The 20,535-nt window shown below is 36.1% G+C and overlaps 1 protein-coding gene across 1 annotated transcript in view; it reads left to right on the top strand.

Moving 5' to 3' along the window:
* The window catches only part of LOC126191390 (SPRY domain-containing SOCS box protein 3), a 101,510-nt gene extending 88,893 nt beyond the window's left edge, over nucleotides 1-12,617 (top strand). The window contains exon 4 of the mRNA XM_049932249.1: nucleotides 11,899-12,617. Coding sequence (XP_049788206.1) covers nucleotides 11,899-12,255 — 357 coding nt within the window. The 3' untranslated portion in view covers nucleotides 12,256-12,617. The remainder of the gene's footprint in view (nucleotides 1-11,898) is intronic.
* The last annotated feature ends 7,918 nt before the right edge of the window (nucleotides 12,618-20,535 follow it).

Here is a 20,535-nt window from a genome sequence, read left to right as displayed (position 1 = left end):
TTCCATCATTAATGGGGTTCCAAACTATCTGTTCTAGGCAGTTTTCAGAGAATGATTTAGTAATGTTTCATAGAATGTCTTGTCACACCTACCACTAACATAACTGTAATTTTCCTAATTTATTATTTGTTGGTTAAAGTCTCTACTGATGATTAAAGTATGACTGGACAACTTACATACAAGCTCACTGAGTTTTTCTCTTAATTTTTTGGTTATATGAGCAGGTGAGTCTGATGGATGTTGGAAGGATCCAATTACTATTTTAAGCCTACCCCTGATACTGAATCTTTCCCAAACAATCTTGCTTCCAGTTTCAATTTCTAACTCAGTGGATTTGAGTTTCTTGTCTACTGTGACAAAATACATGACCTCCATTTCCCATTAGCCTCTCCTTTTAATATACACTTCAGTTTCAGTTTTCAACTGGATTTCTGTACCTACTATTATGTGAGCTTCACTGCATTTCAGGAGCGCTTCAAATTCTGGCACTCTGTTATAAATGCTTTGACAGTTAACTACTAGGACTTTCATACTCTCACCTGTGGGAAGGGGAGGGGGAATTCTTTTGGATCTTACACTTATAGTTTTGGGACTCCTACAGCTATTGTTATCTGGACTTGATGGAGAGTTGCCTAATCTAAAAAAACACTTGTGAGCATTCCACACACCATTCAACATCTATAACCCTATGCTTTATGATGTGTTGTGCACACCTCAACCATTTACGGGAACACTACAGTCCTCAACCCTCTGGTGCATATCCAGAAAATTGCAGTCGAGCTTGTTATAGAAACTTCAAAGTCTCTGGTTCAGTTCTACATCTACATCTACGTTTATACTCCGCAAGCCACCCAACGGTGTGTGGCGGAGGGCACTTTCTTCCATTCATCTCAGAATGATGGGGCCACAATCAGTTCTGGAGAGAATGTTGCAAATTGTGAGTGTCATTGAAACCCCATGCACAAGGCTGGTCTTCTAAACCTTCTCTGCCATTCACAGAGTCGAAGTATGATCTCATAGCCCAGATGACAGACAGTATTTGTTCCAGCGTTCACCACATTCTGCAGTTGGTTGCGACCAGTTCCCATAGTGGCTGCCAGAATAACCTCTTCAGCATGTTGACTGAAGTCCCCAAGCATACATACTGTGTGCACCCGATGTTCTTTTCTGTCTGTTGCTATCATTTCCCTAAAGGGTACCATTATTCACCATACGTTTGAAATGTGAATGATTAATAGACCCCTACACTTTTGTGTTTGCCTCTTCTTGACACAGGACAAAAAGTTTTCCCCTAAATAGCAAAGTGGATACCACTGGCTAAGTTTCAGTTTCAGTGAAAGACTTATTCCAAGAGTCAAATTACAAAAAAAGATTTCAAACATTCATTGCAAGAAGGTGCATGGTCTTTGTTTAAAGCAGTGCTTCCCTGCAGAATCTCTGTCAGCTAAAACTATGAACCCATTCCATGTAATTCCAATGCATATAACTGACATCTTTGATTTGAAAGATGCTGCTGAAGCATTTTTTCAATACAGGTTTGTAAGATAGCCAACTGCAGTATGATCAAAGTATCTCATAGTCATTCATCTCAAATGGTTATTAAAAATCCTTACTCTGAAACATAAAAATGGAAAAATATCAGTGCATTCTAAGGAGGAAAGATCACAGCAAATTTAGGCAATGCCATACTTAATCTGAAAGACCAGCCATGTTTATCAGCTGGAAAACAGAAACAGCTGTTGAAAATGACGCCAGTTCTTTCCCAACAGTACACAAAATTTTACAGTAAACTTTGCAACATTGGATCCTGAGAAATAGAACTCAAAACAGCGATTTCTTTTTTCACGAATTAATTTTGATAAAAGAAATGAGAAATGTTTTTTGACTACAGTTCTACTAGTTAAAATAGTATTGCTGCATTTCTGTGCTCGCATTATCAAAAATAAAAAATAGGGCCTCTGTATTAATGGCACTTGGAACAAAAACTTTCTTATTTAAAATTTCTTATTGGTATCAGAATCACCCTGTTTCCTGGTATGACACTTAGAAACTTCTTAGTAAATTATTTATTTTCTAATTTGTATTATTGTTTTTTGTGGTGACAAGGTGTGTAGCATAATTATTTGAAATCTGAATACCTGTTCATTTTTTGGACACAAATAAGTTATGTACAAAAACAGATACATTGTTTTTATTTATTTTTCTTGCTGTAACATGAACTGGTTTATTGTTACATGAAACACATAATACTAAAAAGTTTACATTTTTTGCCAGAATATAAGTACAGTCATGGCACACATTAATATAGTACATCTCCCCCCTTTTTTCTGAAATCCTCATGTTTCCTCATTGCTATCACTCGACACACACTTGTCTGGCATAGCTTTTTGGTGATCTTCCATTTGGAGACAGTGGTCTGACAGCTCAAATCTCTGTTCGGAGTTACTTCTGCTCCATTGGACTTCTTCATGGATGATGAACAGTTCCATCTTGATGAATGATTCTGTTGGTCAAACACGTTGAGTGTTATGTATGTATAACGTTCTATCCCATATTTTTAACCACTGGCAATCTTGAAGCATTTGCTGATCTTATAACTTCTCGTCCTTTCCAGTTTCTATGAACAAACACTATTCTAACTTTGTCAGCTCCCTGTGGAGTATTTGCAGATTTTCTATGTCTATTTACATAGCTTTTTTACTGGAATGTCAAATTTCTCAATTTTTGGCTAACTTATTGTGGTTTTACAGCCTGTGGACAGAGAGCTTCTGGTGCAGGGGGTAGCAGAGTTCTTGTTTTGCTTGAAAATGCTCTCTGATTACTTAACCCCAGTAATTGAATAGTGCTAAATATATGTTTGTTTTATTCACTGGACACTTTGAGAGTAAACTTTTGGCTGTTTGTACATAATGTTCAGCAAAGCCGCTGCTTCTAGGAAATTCAGATCTCAAAGTCTGACGATTACTGGTATAAATACTTAGCTGATCCAAAAATTTCCTGGAGTTGAAGGGTGGTCCATTACCAGTGTTGAGCAATACAGATATTCCAAATAATTTTTTTAAAACTTTCTTGGTGGTACTGTTTGGCATCTCATAAAATTAAAAAAATCCACAACAACTGTCCACTATGAGCAAATATTCTTGTTTTCCAAAATAAAATAAATCTGCAGCAATTATTTGTTGTTGTTAACTAGATACTGATTTCACTTTATTGGGTTCATGTATCTCAGTCCTTGAGTGTTGTTGACATGTGTTACATCTTGATATGTAATTCTTGATGTTTTATGTCACACATATTCTCTAGCTCTCTTGCAACAACTTTCTACGCCAAAGTGTCCTTCATGGATTGATTCCAGTATCCTTTCAATCAATTGTGCAGGTATAATTACCTTTTGCCCTTTGAGGAAAATTCTGTCAGCATAATTAATGATTTCTTTAGAGGTCCAAAAATGTGATAATTCTTTTGGCATTTCCTTAATTGTATCTGGAAATCCATGCATTGCAATGGTACAAGTAATTGTAATTCTTTATCATAAATATAGCTTCCAGTTGAGTCAGGAATTCTTCACTGACAAGTAAAACTAACAATACTTCTAGTTCTTCCATTTCCGCTTTATATTCTTGTTCCTTGCTGACTCTACTTAGAATATCAGGTATTGGTATATTTGACCCTTTAGTATAAATTATTTTACGAGAATATGGCAAAATTTCAAAAAATGTGTGTTTTAATCTTGGAGGTACACCTTCAATGATTTTTTAAAATTGTTTCCTGTAGCTTATGGCCATTTTCAGTTATGAACTTTTTCCCATAAATATATTTGTGAAATCTTTTGACTGTAACTTTAATTGCCATGACCTCTTTTTTCTATTTGTGGATGTCACTGTTGTGCTGGTGGCAGTGACTTTACAGTATTTGCAACTGTTTGTTCAACTTGCAATAGCACAGCAGGCATCAACTAACAACTTTACATCTTGGCTTACATCATCATAACGAAGCACTGGAGGTGTTGTGAGACATTTTTTTTTATTTTGGTAAGTGTTTGCTGATGTGCCAAATTCCATTTCCATTCAGCTTCTTTCTTTAGCAACTCCCATAACGGGACCATAAGTTCAGAAAGATGTGGTATACACTTAAATAACTATTTCACCTCCCCTAATCTACGTTGGAGCTGCTTTTTATATTGAGGAGCACTTATTTTAACAGGATCAAGATGAAGTCCATTCTCTGCTAAAAAGTGTCCTGAGAAGTTTGTTTCCTTCACACAAAATTCACATTTGTCTTTATGCAGTTTAATGGCCGTGTTTTCCAATCCCTGTGTAATTTGCTTTATTGCTTCACTAAGTTCTTTTTTATTGTTTTTGTATGAATCAAAATATCATCTATAAAATTTCTACATTCTTAATTCCATTTAAGAATTTACATGTGACTTGTTGAAAAACTTCTGGGGCTGAGGATGAGCCAAATGGTGATCTTGGCCAAAATATTAAATTTTTAGAAGTTTTTTCTGACACTGATTTGCCAAACTCCTTTTCCACAGTCTAAACAAGTGAAATATCTTACTCCTCTCACCATTATACTACTTTCTTCCAGTGTCCTCATTTGATAGCAATGTCGAAAAACGTTTTTATTAATTTCACTTTGATCCAAGCCAATTCGAAGTTTCCTTTTCTTGTGTATGACTATCATAGGGGACATGCAGGTGTAGCTACTTCTGCAGGCTTGATTAACCCATTTCAATCATTTTCTCCATTTCATCTCATATTTGGTTTCTCAATTTGTGTGGGTCCCTTGTTGGCTAATGGATCGTGAAGTCAGCCCCTTCTTTGTTACTATGTCATGCTTAAAATCTTTAAGACGTCTCAAGCTGTTCTCATCTGGAATTTAGACTCCTGGCATGCTTCTTTTTTTATCAGCTCTGCTCTTTTTATCAGATTCAGTTCCGAACATGTTTCTTATCCTGAGATTACCTGAAATCAAGCTCCACCACTAAAAGCTTCCCATTTGCTAGCCTTTCCTAGTCTTACAGAAGAGTGTGGTTTCTCTCAGAACATCTATTGTACTTGTGTTACAGGTAAGTAGCTTTTTCATCACAGAATCTGGTATTGCGGCATATGCTTTGTTTGCTGTTTTTCTGGTTATGATGTTTCATTGCATACTTGTGTCAAGTTTGGCTTTTACTCGTACATCATTTTTAAAAATGACAGTTTTGCACCAGTCCTTATCAAAATTACAATTGTTTTGCAGATCATTTACAAACATTTCTTACTCTTCATTGGAAGATTGAAATCAATCCTTGGCAACACAACATTTTTAGCCATTTTTCTTTTAGTTTTACACTTGTTTGCAAAATGGCCCATTATGTGACAATTACTACACTTGCTTTTAAAACCTGGACATTTGTTAACATTATGGCTACCAGTGCAACTTGTACAACCTTTTATTATATTTATCTTTACATTAGCATATTGTCTTCCTTTGTTCCAGACTCAGCAGGACTGTGAATACCTATGACAATTTTGTCTCACAAAACTGTAGTCAATAAGTTGACATAGTGACAAGCTTTGCTTTTATTAACAATAGTGTAAAATTTGTCAAACATTTCACCAGATTTTTGTAGTAAGTAGGTCAATCCATACCTTTCAGATGTTACATTTACCTTTGGGACAAAGTAATCATCGAGCATTTTCAATATCATTTGAAGATTTGGTTCTTCACTGGCACTAAATTCAAACGTATTATTTATAACCAAGGGATCAATACCAGTCATGGACATAACTGTTGCTAGTTGCATATTTCATGGTTTGGTATTTATTTGTGTTGCCATTGTGTAGCACTCAACATGTTCCTTCCACAGTTTCAGACACTCACCATGTTTTCTGTATTCAGCACCAATGTTTTCAACTTGTGGAAGCCTACCATTGGACTACTGTTTGTCATAATTTCACTTCCCATCATTGTATTTGTACTGTTGACCGACATTGTAGACATAAACTATTTGTTAAATTCTGACACCATGTAACATGAACTGGTATATTGATGTAAGGAATACATAAAACTAGTGAAGCCCATATATCTCATTGATCAGAATATAAGTACAATAACGGCACATATTATATATCACACTAGCAACAGACCAAAGGATTGTTTCATGATGTTAATCCTGGATGAGAAAACTATTTGCAAAATCCCTCTATGTGCAGTATCTGGGCAATGCTCGGCACTATACAGAATTGTGGCTTGATGTAGTCATACAATTGAGTTGTATATGTCTGCAGTCCTGCCCAGCAGCTAAACTTGCTGCAAAAATAGTTACACCAGTGATCCTGCAGTATACTTACCTAAGTATTGCCATGTAATGTGAATTATTAAGTCAAACATGTTGCAATAAAATTGAATAATAATAACTGATAAAAGGGGTTTCATTATAATGAATAATTTATGTACACAACACCAGATGGTTTAAATTGAATTAACTGATTTATTCAGTCAGTCAAACATGGAAATCATTAAAAATGGTGGCCATACAACAAATTATTAAAATATGAAATAAAATGATCATAGTTTTCAGATGCAGTTAAGCTTATGTATATGTGTACCTAGAATGGCAGCAGACTCCTCAAATGCTATGCAAATATACTGGTATGCAAAAAAAAAAGAAAAATAGAGTCCCATTCCATTAACTAAACATGACTTGTTTGCCAATTCATAAATATTTAAAGTGCACTCACGACAATGAACATACTAACACACGTGAATTCACAAGAAGATTCTCGTACTCTAACCAGTATGAATTCCAAAAGAGTGACTGAAATAAATTATAGTTCAATCTTGCACATCCTCTAATACTCAAAAAATGTTGAAGTTCCAGTCAGCTCTCAGAGTTTAAGTCCCACTTGACTCAGAAATTTTGTAAACACAAATGAATGCCACTTGCTCTCCAGAAATCAACACTACCAGATCCATGGTGTATTACTTGAAGAATGTTCTGCACCAAACTTGGCTTTGAAACACAAAGTGTTTCCCAACTCAGCTTCACAAAACCTTCCTTGCTCCCAAGAGCCACTCACAACGCTAGAGTGTGTATCCGCTATTGCCAATGAGAACTTGTTTTTCCTCACTGTTCTTGCACATAAAATAAAGAAAATGGACCACCATTTGCATAAGAGTAATGTTACAACTTAGAGACATGGCTTAAATGCAAGATCATTTTCTCCCTGTTCCACTGTAGAGATCCGACACAATATTCTTCACATAAAAGTTTAGGATAAATAATTAAACATATATCTAGCACATATGTGCTTATAACACTCTAGGTAACCCAGAAATGCTTCACAGTTGTTTAATATGTATAGGAGTTGGACGTATGTCCTAATCTCCTTTTTCTCCTTCTCTCTGTCCACCTCCTCCCCCCTCTCTCTGCCCATCCCGTACTTCACCCTCTCTCTGTCAGTTGCCTTCCCCTGTCTCTGTTTGTCTCCTCTTCCTGCTTCTCTCTGACTTTGAGCCTTGTTTATTGTAATTGCCAACTAATCCTTGATTGTGGCTGAAATCGGTTAAAATGAATGAGTGAATTGGTTGGAATCATTGATATTCAGTATGTGAGAGATCTCTTCTACTGCTGCACCTGTGAGTATAGTAGCTTCATTGACAGTGTTTCACATAGTCTTAATCTATAAACTGTTAGGATTACACAGTTTTAGATGATTCAGATTCCATGGTAATATTCTAAATACAACTTCCCTGTTTTCCTTTAAAACTGACTGAGAGGAAGAAAACAAAAATGACACATAGTTGTGAATACATTTTTTTTCCAAAATTATATACAGGGTGAGTCGTGTAAGACATAACACCCCCATTATTCCGGGGACGATTGCACGTACCGACAAGCAGTGTTCGGTGAATCATAGCCAACTATAGGGCACATACTTTGGTACATGCACAATAATCACAACATTTATATTAACCGAGATAATGAGGCAAGTACATGTTTTTTAAATGGTATGCTATACTTTTTTTACCATCATTCAATCACTCTGGAAAAGACGCATATAGTGATGTAACACATGTTGCTATTGTGATTCAAACTTTGCTCAAAAGATGCTGGGAAATATTGTACGATTGAAGGTCGAGGTGGTCGGCAGAGGCTGCAGACTGTAAACACGCCTCGTGTGACCCGCAGGCCAAGCTGCCATGCTCTATGCAGCATGCGTGGCCTACACTACATAGATAAATTCTCATCCGCCCACTTCATGATACACCATAGGTACAAGGATGGCAAGCTGTGTTTCATATTTAACTGTGGCACATGCTAGCTAACTGCATACCATAAGGGGATTATGAGAACTATGCCAAATGCATGGACATTCCCAGGCTGAAATGAATAGTTATTGTGTGAACATAGTAACCACTTTGTCACACAGTTTCTCATTTAAGCTTTGCCCCCTTCCTGCTTATATGTCACACCTGATGCACAGTAAGCCGCTGATAATGTTATTGATGGATGTGTCATGGAAAGTCTTCACCAGGTGATGCCTGAGTGTGTCTGTGGGGTAACAAAGTGTCTGCTGTGAAACTATTGTTTCCACAGATAGTATTGGACATTACAATTAGATAGAATACACATTTGATAAGATGATCATTTTATTCACTTTCATATGCTGACCACCACCCACCAAACAATACGACAGAAGGACAACCTACGTGGTATACACATTGTTCACACACGTTACATTTATACTTCAAGGATGTTACTGGTTATTGATAAATATCGTTTAATAATACATTGGTACCTACTAATAACCTTCACAAGTCTTAGTGTTCTTAACAAAACAAGGCGTTGTACTTTACTTAAGCATGTAACACTCTAGGTTTACCCTTGAATGCAAGACACATCTGTAATCGACATTCAAGAGAATGGGTAACAGATGAAAGATCAGTGGATGATATGGCAGAACAAGCTGTGATGATTCAGCGGCGCATGTCATCTGGCATTGTTGGGGCTTTGCGGTAAACCGCATCTTTCAGTGTTCCCCACAAAAATAAATCAAGTGGAGTCAAATTGGGGGACCCGACAGGCCACTGTACTGCAGCATTCCGTCCAATCTAGTGGTCAGGAAATGTCTCGTACAATGTTTGACTTGCAACAAGTGAGGAGTGAGCTGGGCAGTCGTCCTGTTGAAACCACATACACAGGTGCTCATTGAGTGGTATCTCCTCTAGCAGAATGAGTAGAATGTTCCTAAGAAAGTCTCCATACTTATTTCCATTTAATACTCCTGTAATGAAATAAGGTCCTACGATGTAATTTCCTACAATGCCGCACCACACGTTGATGCGCCATGGCCTTTGGTGCTGTATCTGATGCAGCCAATATGGGTTCCAGTAGTGCATGTTACATAAATTTACATTCCTGTGATTAGTGAATGTTGCTTTGTCGGTGAAGAGCACACATTGAAGAATGTATTATCATCTCGCAGGCGTCGCAGAGCAAACCGACAAAATTCCATACAATGTTTGAAATCGCGTCCTTTGAGTGCCTGATGGAGTGAAAGGTGATATGGGTGGAACTTACACCAGTGCAGAATGCGCATGACACTTGTCTGGCTGTCCCCATATTCTGCGGCAATACGTCTCATGCTACAATGAGGATTGATAAACGTCATGGCCAGAACAGCCTCTTTGTGGTCTCTGTCGGTCACAGTCTTCTTCCTCCTCCTTTGTTTGCTGTTATAGCTGCCTGTTCACACTAGTGTAGTAATCATTCTTGCAATGGCCTGACGAGTAGGACATCAACGATCAGGATACATATCCCTGTACTGCTGTACGGTTTCGACAGCATTCCTACGGCATTTGCCATACGGAAGTAACATGTCTAACTTCTCCTGATTTGTGTACATATCTGGACGTAATGTTCCTGCAGCAACTATGTCTGGATAGGAGGCACACGTCCTACTGGTTCAATGTCACACGACGTACTAGTTGTACGATGCGGCCTGCTTTCCGGGTGTTTACAGTCTGCAGCAGCTTCCGACCGTCTCGACCTTCAATCGTACAATATTTCCCAGCGTCTTTTAAGCAAAGTTTGAATCACAATATCTACATGTGTTACATCACTATACGCATCTTTTAAAGCTCGTTCGAATGATGGTAAAAAAAAGTATAGAGTCCCATTTAAAAAACATGTACTTGCCTCATTATCTCGGTCAACATAAATGTTGTGATTATCGTGCATGTACCAATGTATGTGCCCCATAGTCCACTATGATTCGCCGAAAACTGCTTGCCGATACGTGCAATTGCCTCCGGAATAAAGGGGATGTTACGTCTTACATGACTCACCCTGTATAAGGAGAAAGAATATACATGGGACAATCAGTCTGTCTAATGGTACCAAATGCTCTGCTATCATAGTTAAAACCAGGAGAAAGAAAACAAAACCATACATTTACACAGCACAGCATTTTCTTTCTGGCTTTTGGTTTTAACAGAAAACGAAAACATGTACATTGTTGTTTAAACACATATATAGCCTATGTCCTTGCGAATATTTATTAGAGTATTGTATAAAATTTGAAGTAAATCGGTCAAGAACTTTTCAAGATTTTTGGTAACAACATTACTTTGGGAACAGCCTTAAACGATGACTTCTCATAATATAGCAGTATAGAGAACAGATAATAAAGAATACATACTAAAACATATGAAAATATAAACTTGGCTTGCTTAACTGATGCATCTTTTCACGCTAAGTCTAGTGATGGTAATAAATCTTATGAATAATTTACTGTTTTCAAGTTACATATGTTTTTAATATTGGCCAACTTAACTTTTAGTTCAATAAATCTAAAACCCTTAATAATTTAGGTAAATGTAACATGGTAATGTATGGGGAGACCTGAGAATTGCTATACCGCTTTTTCTGTGTAACTGTGGCGAATCTGATGATCTACTGCAGTTAAATAATACAAAAGATATAAAAAATTTTAATAACTCCATAAATAAAATGTGTACAAATATATGGTATTCAGGAATGATGGCTGGAGTCCTAAGCTATTATCCAATATCTTGTTTATAAAGATCTCTTGTGGTGATCAGCATTTATTAAAATTCAATGATTGTTGTAAGAATAACTTATTTTTGTGATATTTATAATATTATTGTCTCATATGCACCTCAGAGCCATTGATTACCAACTTGCACTACAATGAAACATCAAATTATTGCAGAATAAAGAAGTATATAAATATCATCATCTTCCAACATGTAGAAAAAGCTGCCATTTTACCAGATATACACCTCTGACAGCTGGGTGCTTCCTATTTCTTAGGAAAAACCAGCCTATCATCTGTTTTTGACAGCTCCCTGGTCGGTGCTCTGCCCATCATCAAAGCACCAGCCATCATGTCTCACATCAGCCGAAATAAATTCCACATGTCAAAAACATTAATTTGGCTGATTTCTTGCCAGCATATAGAATTCATTACATCCTGACTAATGTGATATTTGGCACTTAGAACATTTTCCACTTCCACTCTTCAGATAAGATTATGTAATTACTTTCTTTCATCAAAAATCACTGTGGACCATCTTTAGCACGTTTATTGAAGAACCATAATGAGACATTGTTTCTAAAAACAGAATAAACTCTTCCCAAATAAATAGCCACAATTCAATCTAATCAACCAACCTGTATAAGTATACCAACAGAATAAGTATATTCATTTTATCAAGTGACTCAGATCCTGCTTATGGTGGATACTTCACAAACATCATAAAGAATGGTGTGAGCAAAGACTCCACCATACAGTGGAGTTGTTAGCAATGAATATGTACATAACTTTAAGAAGACATAACAAATTAATACTTTTGTTTCACCTTAACCTTTCATTATTTTTACAGGAGAATGAATCTACAACTATTGGAATCTTATTTGATGGGATAGCAGGAACAATTACATACTACAAGGATGGGGCTTGCCTTGGTGTTGCTTTCAGAGGCCTTAATGAGGTTCGTGAGCCCCTGTATCCCATTGTTTGTTCAACTGCAGCCAAGACTGAAATGACATTAATAACAACAAAACGTGATTTTGTAAACCTGCAAGATCGTTGCCGAGCTATCATTCTGAAGTATGTGCGCACACGGAGTGACCTACAGCTTCTTAAACTACCACAAAGTATCAAGGAATATTTGTCTGAAACTCTAACAGACACTGTTCAAATATTCAAGCCATGCAATGAATATGTGCATATAGTGTGATATTAAGGAATTACTCAGGTATTTGTATGAGAAGTACATAGTTTGTTTTATTTATTGATTTGTTTTTAATTTTGTGTGGACATGCAAAATTGTTGTTACAGGTGTGATTATAGCACACGTTTTAATGCTCATCTGGATGGTACAGTGATATAAACTGGCAAACAGGTAAAATAAGGGAAAGGCTGCTACTCACCTATAATGGATAACAGAAAACAGTATTCACACTAGCTTTTGAGCAATGGTTCTTTTTCCAGCAATAGCACACATACACACACAGCCACACAAAATGCAAAATTTACAAAAGTTTAAAGTGAAACTGAAAGAGTACTTGCTTGACCACTGCTTCTATTCTGTTTCCGAGTTTTTAGAGTACCAGAAAAGTGTAGTGTAATTGCTCAAATATTCTTAATATGTCTATCATTTTATTTTATTATATTAAATTTGTCATCAATATTCAACATGTATTGAATAATTTTTAATTATTTATCCTTTCAAAATAACAATGTGTATGATGACTTATATACTGTACCAACCTGACTTGTCCTACATCGTTTGTGCAAAATATGTACCTAAACACGATTTACAGGACTAATAAAGAAATATAAATACAAATACACAGACATCCAAACGCATACTTGCTGTAGTGATGGGAGTGTGCATTTGGATTTCTATGTCAATGTGTGTGTAAATGTGTGTACTACTGCTAGAGAAAGAGCTATTGCTCAAAAGCTAGTGTGAATGTTCTTTTCTGTTGTGTGTTTCTATGCTCTATGCATTGATCTGCTACAGGTGAGTGGTTGCCTTTCCTTTGTTTTACATTTTGCTCCAGCCAGGAATTTCCATTATTGTTAAACTGGCAAACAGTTGGATATTGTAGCTTGATACTTCTTATTAAATTCTGACTGTGAACAATATCCTCAGAAGTTTCTTACCTGAAACAATACTCATTGTAAAGGTCAACAACTGGTGATAATCATTAAAAAATCATGTTTAATATAATGATTGTAAATTGATCAAAATGCTGACCAACTATATACTTACTGAAAAATACTGCAAAAATCTGCATTTATGCATACAAAATTTTAAAATGTGCATACCTTTACAAATATATTGCATTAAATTGTATACTTAGATATTTGTTCTAAAGGACTCAAGCACTCTTACCTACAGTTAATTAGATGGGAAAAGTAAGAAAACTCAAGTCCATTGCTGTTGTTATGTTTCAGAAACTTTATTCTGCATGTGAGAATGTAGTTAATGTTTCCAGTGTATAATGTTTATATAAAGCTAATAGATGACAGTATAAGCAAATGTGAACTATTAAGAATGAATTAACTAATATATTCACCAGTGCGAGGCAGATGTGCCACAGAAGAAGTATTTGTGTAACTAAACACCAAATCTAGGGCATCTTGAACTGCTGTTTCTGATGCAACTAGAAAGTACAATAACAGAAACCAATAAAGTACTGTAATACTAGCAAAATAGCAGGCATATGGGATAAGAATGACTGAGAAGGATTACTTGATTAGTAGTCAGCTAATGAAATATAAACATAAATTGGGGTAGTTAAGTACAAACAATGTTACTCGGTGAGAAATTAAAGAAAACAAAAAGGAAGAATAGATAATATAAGAGAAATATGAGGGACAGGAAAGAGCTAAGAAGAGAGGGCATCTGTAAAGTTGAAATGGTGTAAGAGAACAAATGGAGGAGGGTGAGAGATCAGAAACTGAAAGTTAGGTAGCTAGGTAGAAAAGTGGGATAGAAGACTGAAAACAGTGGTGTCCAAATGTCAAACTGCATCCAATATAATCTCAGAAGGCACCTTCAATATGGAGGTGATGGCATACAAGCCTACTTCCTTAAACAAGTTTCTGTGTAGTAAGGCCATTTCCAGGGGCACTGCAAGGCTATGAATTTGGGGTAACAACACTATAGTGAGTCACTAGCATACAGAATTAATTTCAGCTGATTTCAGATATTGGCTGTAGGGTTATTTAGGGTAAATTGGAATCAGGTACCTTCTATGAAATACAGCTTACACTGAAGTGATTATACACCACTTTTTGCCCATCTACATCAATATGCTGCAAACCATTCCAAAATGCATGGCAGAGACTGCTTTCAGTTGTATCAGAAAGTACAGCTTCTTTCCATTTCATTCACATATGAGCATGGGAAGAAGGACTGTTTAAACACCTCTGTGCACACTGTAATTAATCTAATCTCGTCCTTGCAAAACCTATGGGATTGAAATGTAGTGTTTTGTAGTACATGCCTAGATTTGTGAGCAGCCTTTTTCAAGACAGCCTATGTCTATCTTCAAGTGTTTGCCAGTTCAATTTCTTCAGCCTCTTCATGACACTTGCCACAGGCCAAGCAAACCTTTGACCATTTGTGCTGCTCATCTCAGTATACATTCAATATCCCCCCTCAGTCCCAATTAGTTGGGGATTCTACCCACTTGAGCAGTATCCTAGTGCGGGTTGCATGAGTTTTGTAAGCAGTCTTCTGTGTAGAATGATTGCAATTACCTAGTATTCTACCAATGAACCGATGCCTGCCACCTGCTTTACATATGACAGAACTTACATGATAGTTCCATTTCATGTCCCTTTAAATTGTTACAGTCAGGTATTTGTGAGTTGACCAATTCCAGTTGTGGGTCATTGATATAGCAGTCGTAGGATACTACATTTTTTGTTTTGTGAAGTGCACAGTTTTTAGTGTGAAGATAAAGTGATGATCTTTCAGGAACTCACAGTTATGTATTACACACATGAAACACACTAACTCTGTTCAATTATACTATCATTTTATATCAGTTGATTGTCACTTTGCAAGATTTTTATCATCATTGGTCCCCCTTTATTGATATGAAAAATAAACTTCTCCCTTCCACTGCCTAGAACATATATTTATGCTCTGTAATCTCTTACGCATATGGCATCTCCTGCACTGAACATTTCCTTTGCTAAATCTGACATCATGCTCTTTTCCATTTTTGACAGCTAAAACCTCAAAGCAATCATCTTGGAGAGTGGCTTTGTTAAATTTCAACTCTGTAGTTTTCTTTTTTATGTGACTAATTCAGTGATGATACCTTAATGAACATTATTTCTATATTTCTTCATGTATCTTCTCAAGAATATGAAACTTTGGCCGTTTGGCTTTATGTGGCATCAACCTCTCTGGAAGCTAGATTTGTGGTCCTCTAGTTGCCCATAATATAAAGAGGGGATAATGTATTCAGACTGACATTTTCACCCAGTCATATAAAATGAAGTCATATTTCTCTGGGAAACTCATCTATTATTCAGAAAATATGGCAGACAGGTTGATGTTATTACACTTGGCAATAAATCATGACTGCTGTGTGAAGAGAGCAATGAGTCTCCTGCATTCATATTATTAATTTTTACAAAATATTCTTCCTGCATGACCAGTAGCAGGCTTTCAGTAATACCTGAATCAATATCACCAAATAATTGGCAGTTCTAGAAGCAGTTGAAGGTTTCTTCATTCTGTAATTCATACAATGCAATAATCCCAATGCCAAGCCCACCTTTTTGTTCCTATAACCTATTCCACTATTGCCTTCAGGATTGTTGAGAGATGGGAAGCATTAACAGCATTTAGTATATGCTATCAAATCTCTTCTTACATCAGTACCGTAAGTATTAGTTGATGCAGGAAAACAGCATGGCATTTAATGCTGTCCACTGAATACTAGTACTATCTGACACTAATGCTCTCTCTTTCACTAATCTTTTCATCCCCTTTCCCCCTTCTTCTCCTTAATTAAAAAATATATATTTTTCAATCTCTAGTGTTCCTTACTGTTCTCATCTATTGCCTACTTAACCCTTGAAACACTCTGATATGATAACAATTTTTTTTGCATGCCTTCCTTCATGTGTGCTCTATTGGTGAAAGAAGGCATAGTTGTGAGAGCTGTAAACTTTGTATTGATTTCTCAGAGCGCTTTTTATCCATTCCAGAATTTTTACTTTTCTGGTAAGACTAACTACTTCAAAATTAGATTTTTTAGTATTTCTTTCAGACTTTTTTCCTTTTGCTATTTTTTTCTTTTTTCAGCTCTGTGCAACAAACATTTAAGATTCCATAATGTGCATCAATGTATTTGAAACACTTTCAAGTGTGACATCACTGAAATAACATAATTGTACAGTTGCAAAAATATACCTGAAGGTAAATTTCATTCAGTGTCTGCTTTGGAGTGAGTAATTCAGATCACTGTATTAGACATGTTCCCACTATGTTCCCACTATAATATTATTTACACTTAATCCAAGTTACAAAATTGTTGGTGACAATTATCATCATTCATAAAAGCATAATCTGCATGTCAACATTTTGGGAAATTATCTGGGATATGATTGTTATCAGTAACTAGGAATGAAGTGTGAAGTAGTTAACTATACTGCAGTAAATTTTTTACATGTCCAAAAATTTCACACTAAATCTCATGTTAATAATACATGTTGTAACAGGTGGGTGGAAAAAGGCATTTTTGTCAACTGAGACATCTCCTGACATGTAGAAAATGTGCAAATCGTAGGTGAAGGACCCTCAAGTAATGCAGTGTCAAGACAGAGTACGCATTCTCTGCTGAGGTGAATCTGCTAACATATTTGGAATCAGTGCAGCACCAAAAAATGTCTGCAAGACCATAGTGAATACTCTTACAATTGCTTTTCTCAAATAAACTGCCTTTGAAATTATGGTACACTTGCTTAAATCCTAAATTTAGTTTACTACAGAAATAAGACTTCACCAGAACAACCATAAGCCAGTTACTCAGTTGATATACTTATCAGTTAATGCAGATACAGAACAAGACCATCACCATGTGTATTTTGTCTCTACAGAGAATACAAAATGGAATGTAAAGGTGGACAGGGCTGCTAATGCATATGTACCACACAAAAACAAATGTATGTAGAGTGCATACAAGAAGCAGTATCCATGAAAGCATTAATGCAATCAACAGAAAAAACTAATGTGAAATAGCTTATTGTATGAATGTTTATGAGCTGTTAAAAAAACTATGTTGGACTTGTTACATTTTGAAAACAGTATTCTTTGAAATGTGTAATCGGAAATCATCTTGTGGACTGAAGTCCATATCTTTCAGTTCAAGCTTACAGTCCATCTGTTAAGCATGATAAGGTAACTCAACTCTGTGCGAAAGATAAGCAATTAGATTTGGGTCTCAATGTGGCAGAACAATTTTAACTACTCGTAACTGATCATTGTGGCAAATGCTCTGAATAAAAACAGAAACTGCATCTCAGCCTTTTGTAATGATCAATATTCTTTTACTGTCTGATGACCAGAATTATACATCTTACCTGAGTTTTCAATGTTATGAGCTCTCTTTAATAAAATCCACATTTTTCAATTTGTAAAGATTATGTTAAAACATAGACACTTGCAGAAGAATATTAGGCTGGTATCTTTCATATGGCATAATGAAATGTTTAACAAATTGCCATTTTCATTCAGACACTATGAAGTAATCTTGTAAACTCATATGCTGCAATTAACTGTACTAAAATTAATTAAATATAGTGATTTGTTGATAAACTGTGTGTCTCAGTTATTAATTGAATGATCAGGAAATGACAGTTTAAAAGTTAATGTTTCTGTCATTGAGGACAATGCACTCAAATGTATTATGTGACATGAGATAATACTTGGCAGGAAGATACTGCAGAAGTTCATAAATTAAAACAATTAAGAGAAGTAAAATGTGGCCACATGCCATCCATAGATAACTATTTTTGTATGCAATTCAAATATTTGTAAACAGTAGTTCTTAATAATGCTGGGTGTTCATAAAAAAGGACAGTTTTGAAAAATAACTTTTGTACTTTAATATCAATTGGTTTTTAAATAATTACTTAATGTCTGTAACTGATCTGCATACAGCAGACAATTACTTGATAATATAGTTAACCATATTAGTAATTCAAAACTGTATAAAGATCACAATTGTATATGAACTACACCTATCACTAGCTGCAGTCTAATTAAACTGCAAAATATAGACCGTGGATATCTTCAGCTCGTGCCATATTAAAACAGGTGCAATATGTTTAAAACCATTGCTGATTTAATGATGTGTGTGGATGACAATTGTTACACAATGGCTTGTGTATGTGCTCATCGGAGAAATGTGCAATTTATAATTTGTAATTCGTTGTTTTCATTAAATGTGTCCATGTAAAATCTCATTTTTATTATTCAGCAGTGTTCATGATCTCAACAAAACATGTGGTAAATGTTTTCTACAGGATTGCAGAATGTTTCACATTGAACTGCATGGTTATCAGAGCCCTTCTTGAATTATTTTGTTGCAAATACAGGTAATATTTAACTAACATTATCTCTATGTAATTCCTAAACTTAAACTGAAATCAACAACAAACGTATTTCATATACAGCAGAGCAGTACAGAACCCAAGTCTGGTAGCAATTTGTGCTGGCCTGTTACTGAGCACTTAAGTGAACTAACTGCATGTGACAGAAATAAATCAAATAATATCTTTTTAAACTCAAAAAAGTCAAGTATGGTCTTATGTTCTACCTCCAACATTAGAAATTCAAGAATTAGATAAAATTAATGTTTTGCTGAAATTCTGAAAGAGAATCAAATTAATGGTGATCTTCGGATAACTTCAGTCATCTCACCAACTTCTTGATGGGATATCCAAGATGCAAGACTTTTTCACGTAAGTCATAGCTTGTTGCATTTACTCACTTCCAATAGAACATGGGGTAAAGTTTATCATGCTTCATTTAAAATGGTAATCTATACACATTCCTCCAAAAATGACTTATTCAATTCTCCCATCTACACTTTTGCAGATCACTACAAAGTATAGCAGAGGATACTTTTTGTTGTACCAGGAATTGATACTTCTTTCTATTCCGTTCATGGATTGAGTGTGGGAGTAACAACTGCTTGTATGCCTCTGCACAAGTTGATTGCCTAATTTTAAACACACAGTCTCAGTATGGTGCTTAGGGGACAGAAGAACATTCATAATTTCTCCCCAGAAAGACTTTTCCTGAATTTTTCCAAGTAGTATCTTGGCATTTGTAGAGCATCTCTCTTCAAGTGTGCCCATTCAGATATTTCAGCATTTATGTTACAGTCAGTTGCCAGTCAAACAAGTCTATGACCATTTGCATTGCTTTTCTCAGTATGTCTCCTGTTAGTCCTACAGGGAATGGACCCCAAACATACTAGGTGTACTGAAGAATCAGTTGGACAAGCATTCTGTAAGCAGTCTCCTTTAAAGGGGCACTACACTTTCACAGAGCTCTCCCAGTAAACCAGTCATCCTCTCACCTGTATTCACAAATGGCAGTTGTGCCCATTGTCATTTTGTAGCATTACATCCAGGTGTTTAATCAATGTGACTGACAGAAGTAGAATACTATTAACACTGTATATGAACATAAGAGGATTGTTTTTTCTGCCTGTTCCCTTTAAGTTACATCAATCTACATTTAAAGCAAGTTCTCTCTCACCATGCCAAATAGAAAATTGTTTCCAAATCCCCCTAGTCCAGTGTCCCCAGCCTTTCTGAGACCATTAGCTTGAATGCAATCGGATAGTACCTACCATTCCCCCCCTCAAACCACCATCACCATCACCATCAACAACATTTAGCACCCAACTGGTCTTGAGAATGTAGAATGGAAAATAATTTTCCTTGCACACTTATTTTTAAAATCGCAAAAGAAATGATATTTAGTTTTCATTATTGTTTTATTAAACTATGAATTAATGAGTAAATGAGACAATTAATTGCTACTGCTTATCTCTACCTACCTTTTTTGTACATACAATGGAAAGTCCTGGTTGGAATATCAACAGTTATGGAAAGGATGATTACTACTCACCGTGAAGATGACATGTTGAGTTGCAGACTAGCTACAGTAGCAGTATCTCGGGGAAGGAGCAGAGGTAGTTCTGGTATATATGTTCCATGGGGGGGGGGGGGGGGGGGGGGCAGTGACAGATGGAATCTGAATAAGTGAAGATAATTGTGAAAGGAGTGGCGGGATCTTTTTGTCGTGCCTGGTTGCAACTTAAGCAATTTTCGGTGTATTGTGAGTGCTATTTGCATACAACTCCTCAGAAAAGGAAGCTAACTATCCACACTGAGACAGGACACCTTCTACAAATCATGCTCCCACTGCACCAATCCTCTCACTAATGACTCTGGCTTCATCCATGCC

The sequence above is a fragment of the Schistocerca cancellata genome, chromosome 6 (assembly GCF_023864275.1).
Source record: "Schistocerca cancellata isolate TAMUIC-IGC-003103 chromosome 6, iqSchCanc2.1, whole genome shotgun sequence".
Taxonomy (NCBI): domain Eukaryota; kingdom Metazoa; phylum Arthropoda; class Insecta; order Orthoptera; family Acrididae; genus Schistocerca; species Schistocerca cancellata.
This window is presented reverse-complemented; position numbering and strand designations above follow the sequence as displayed.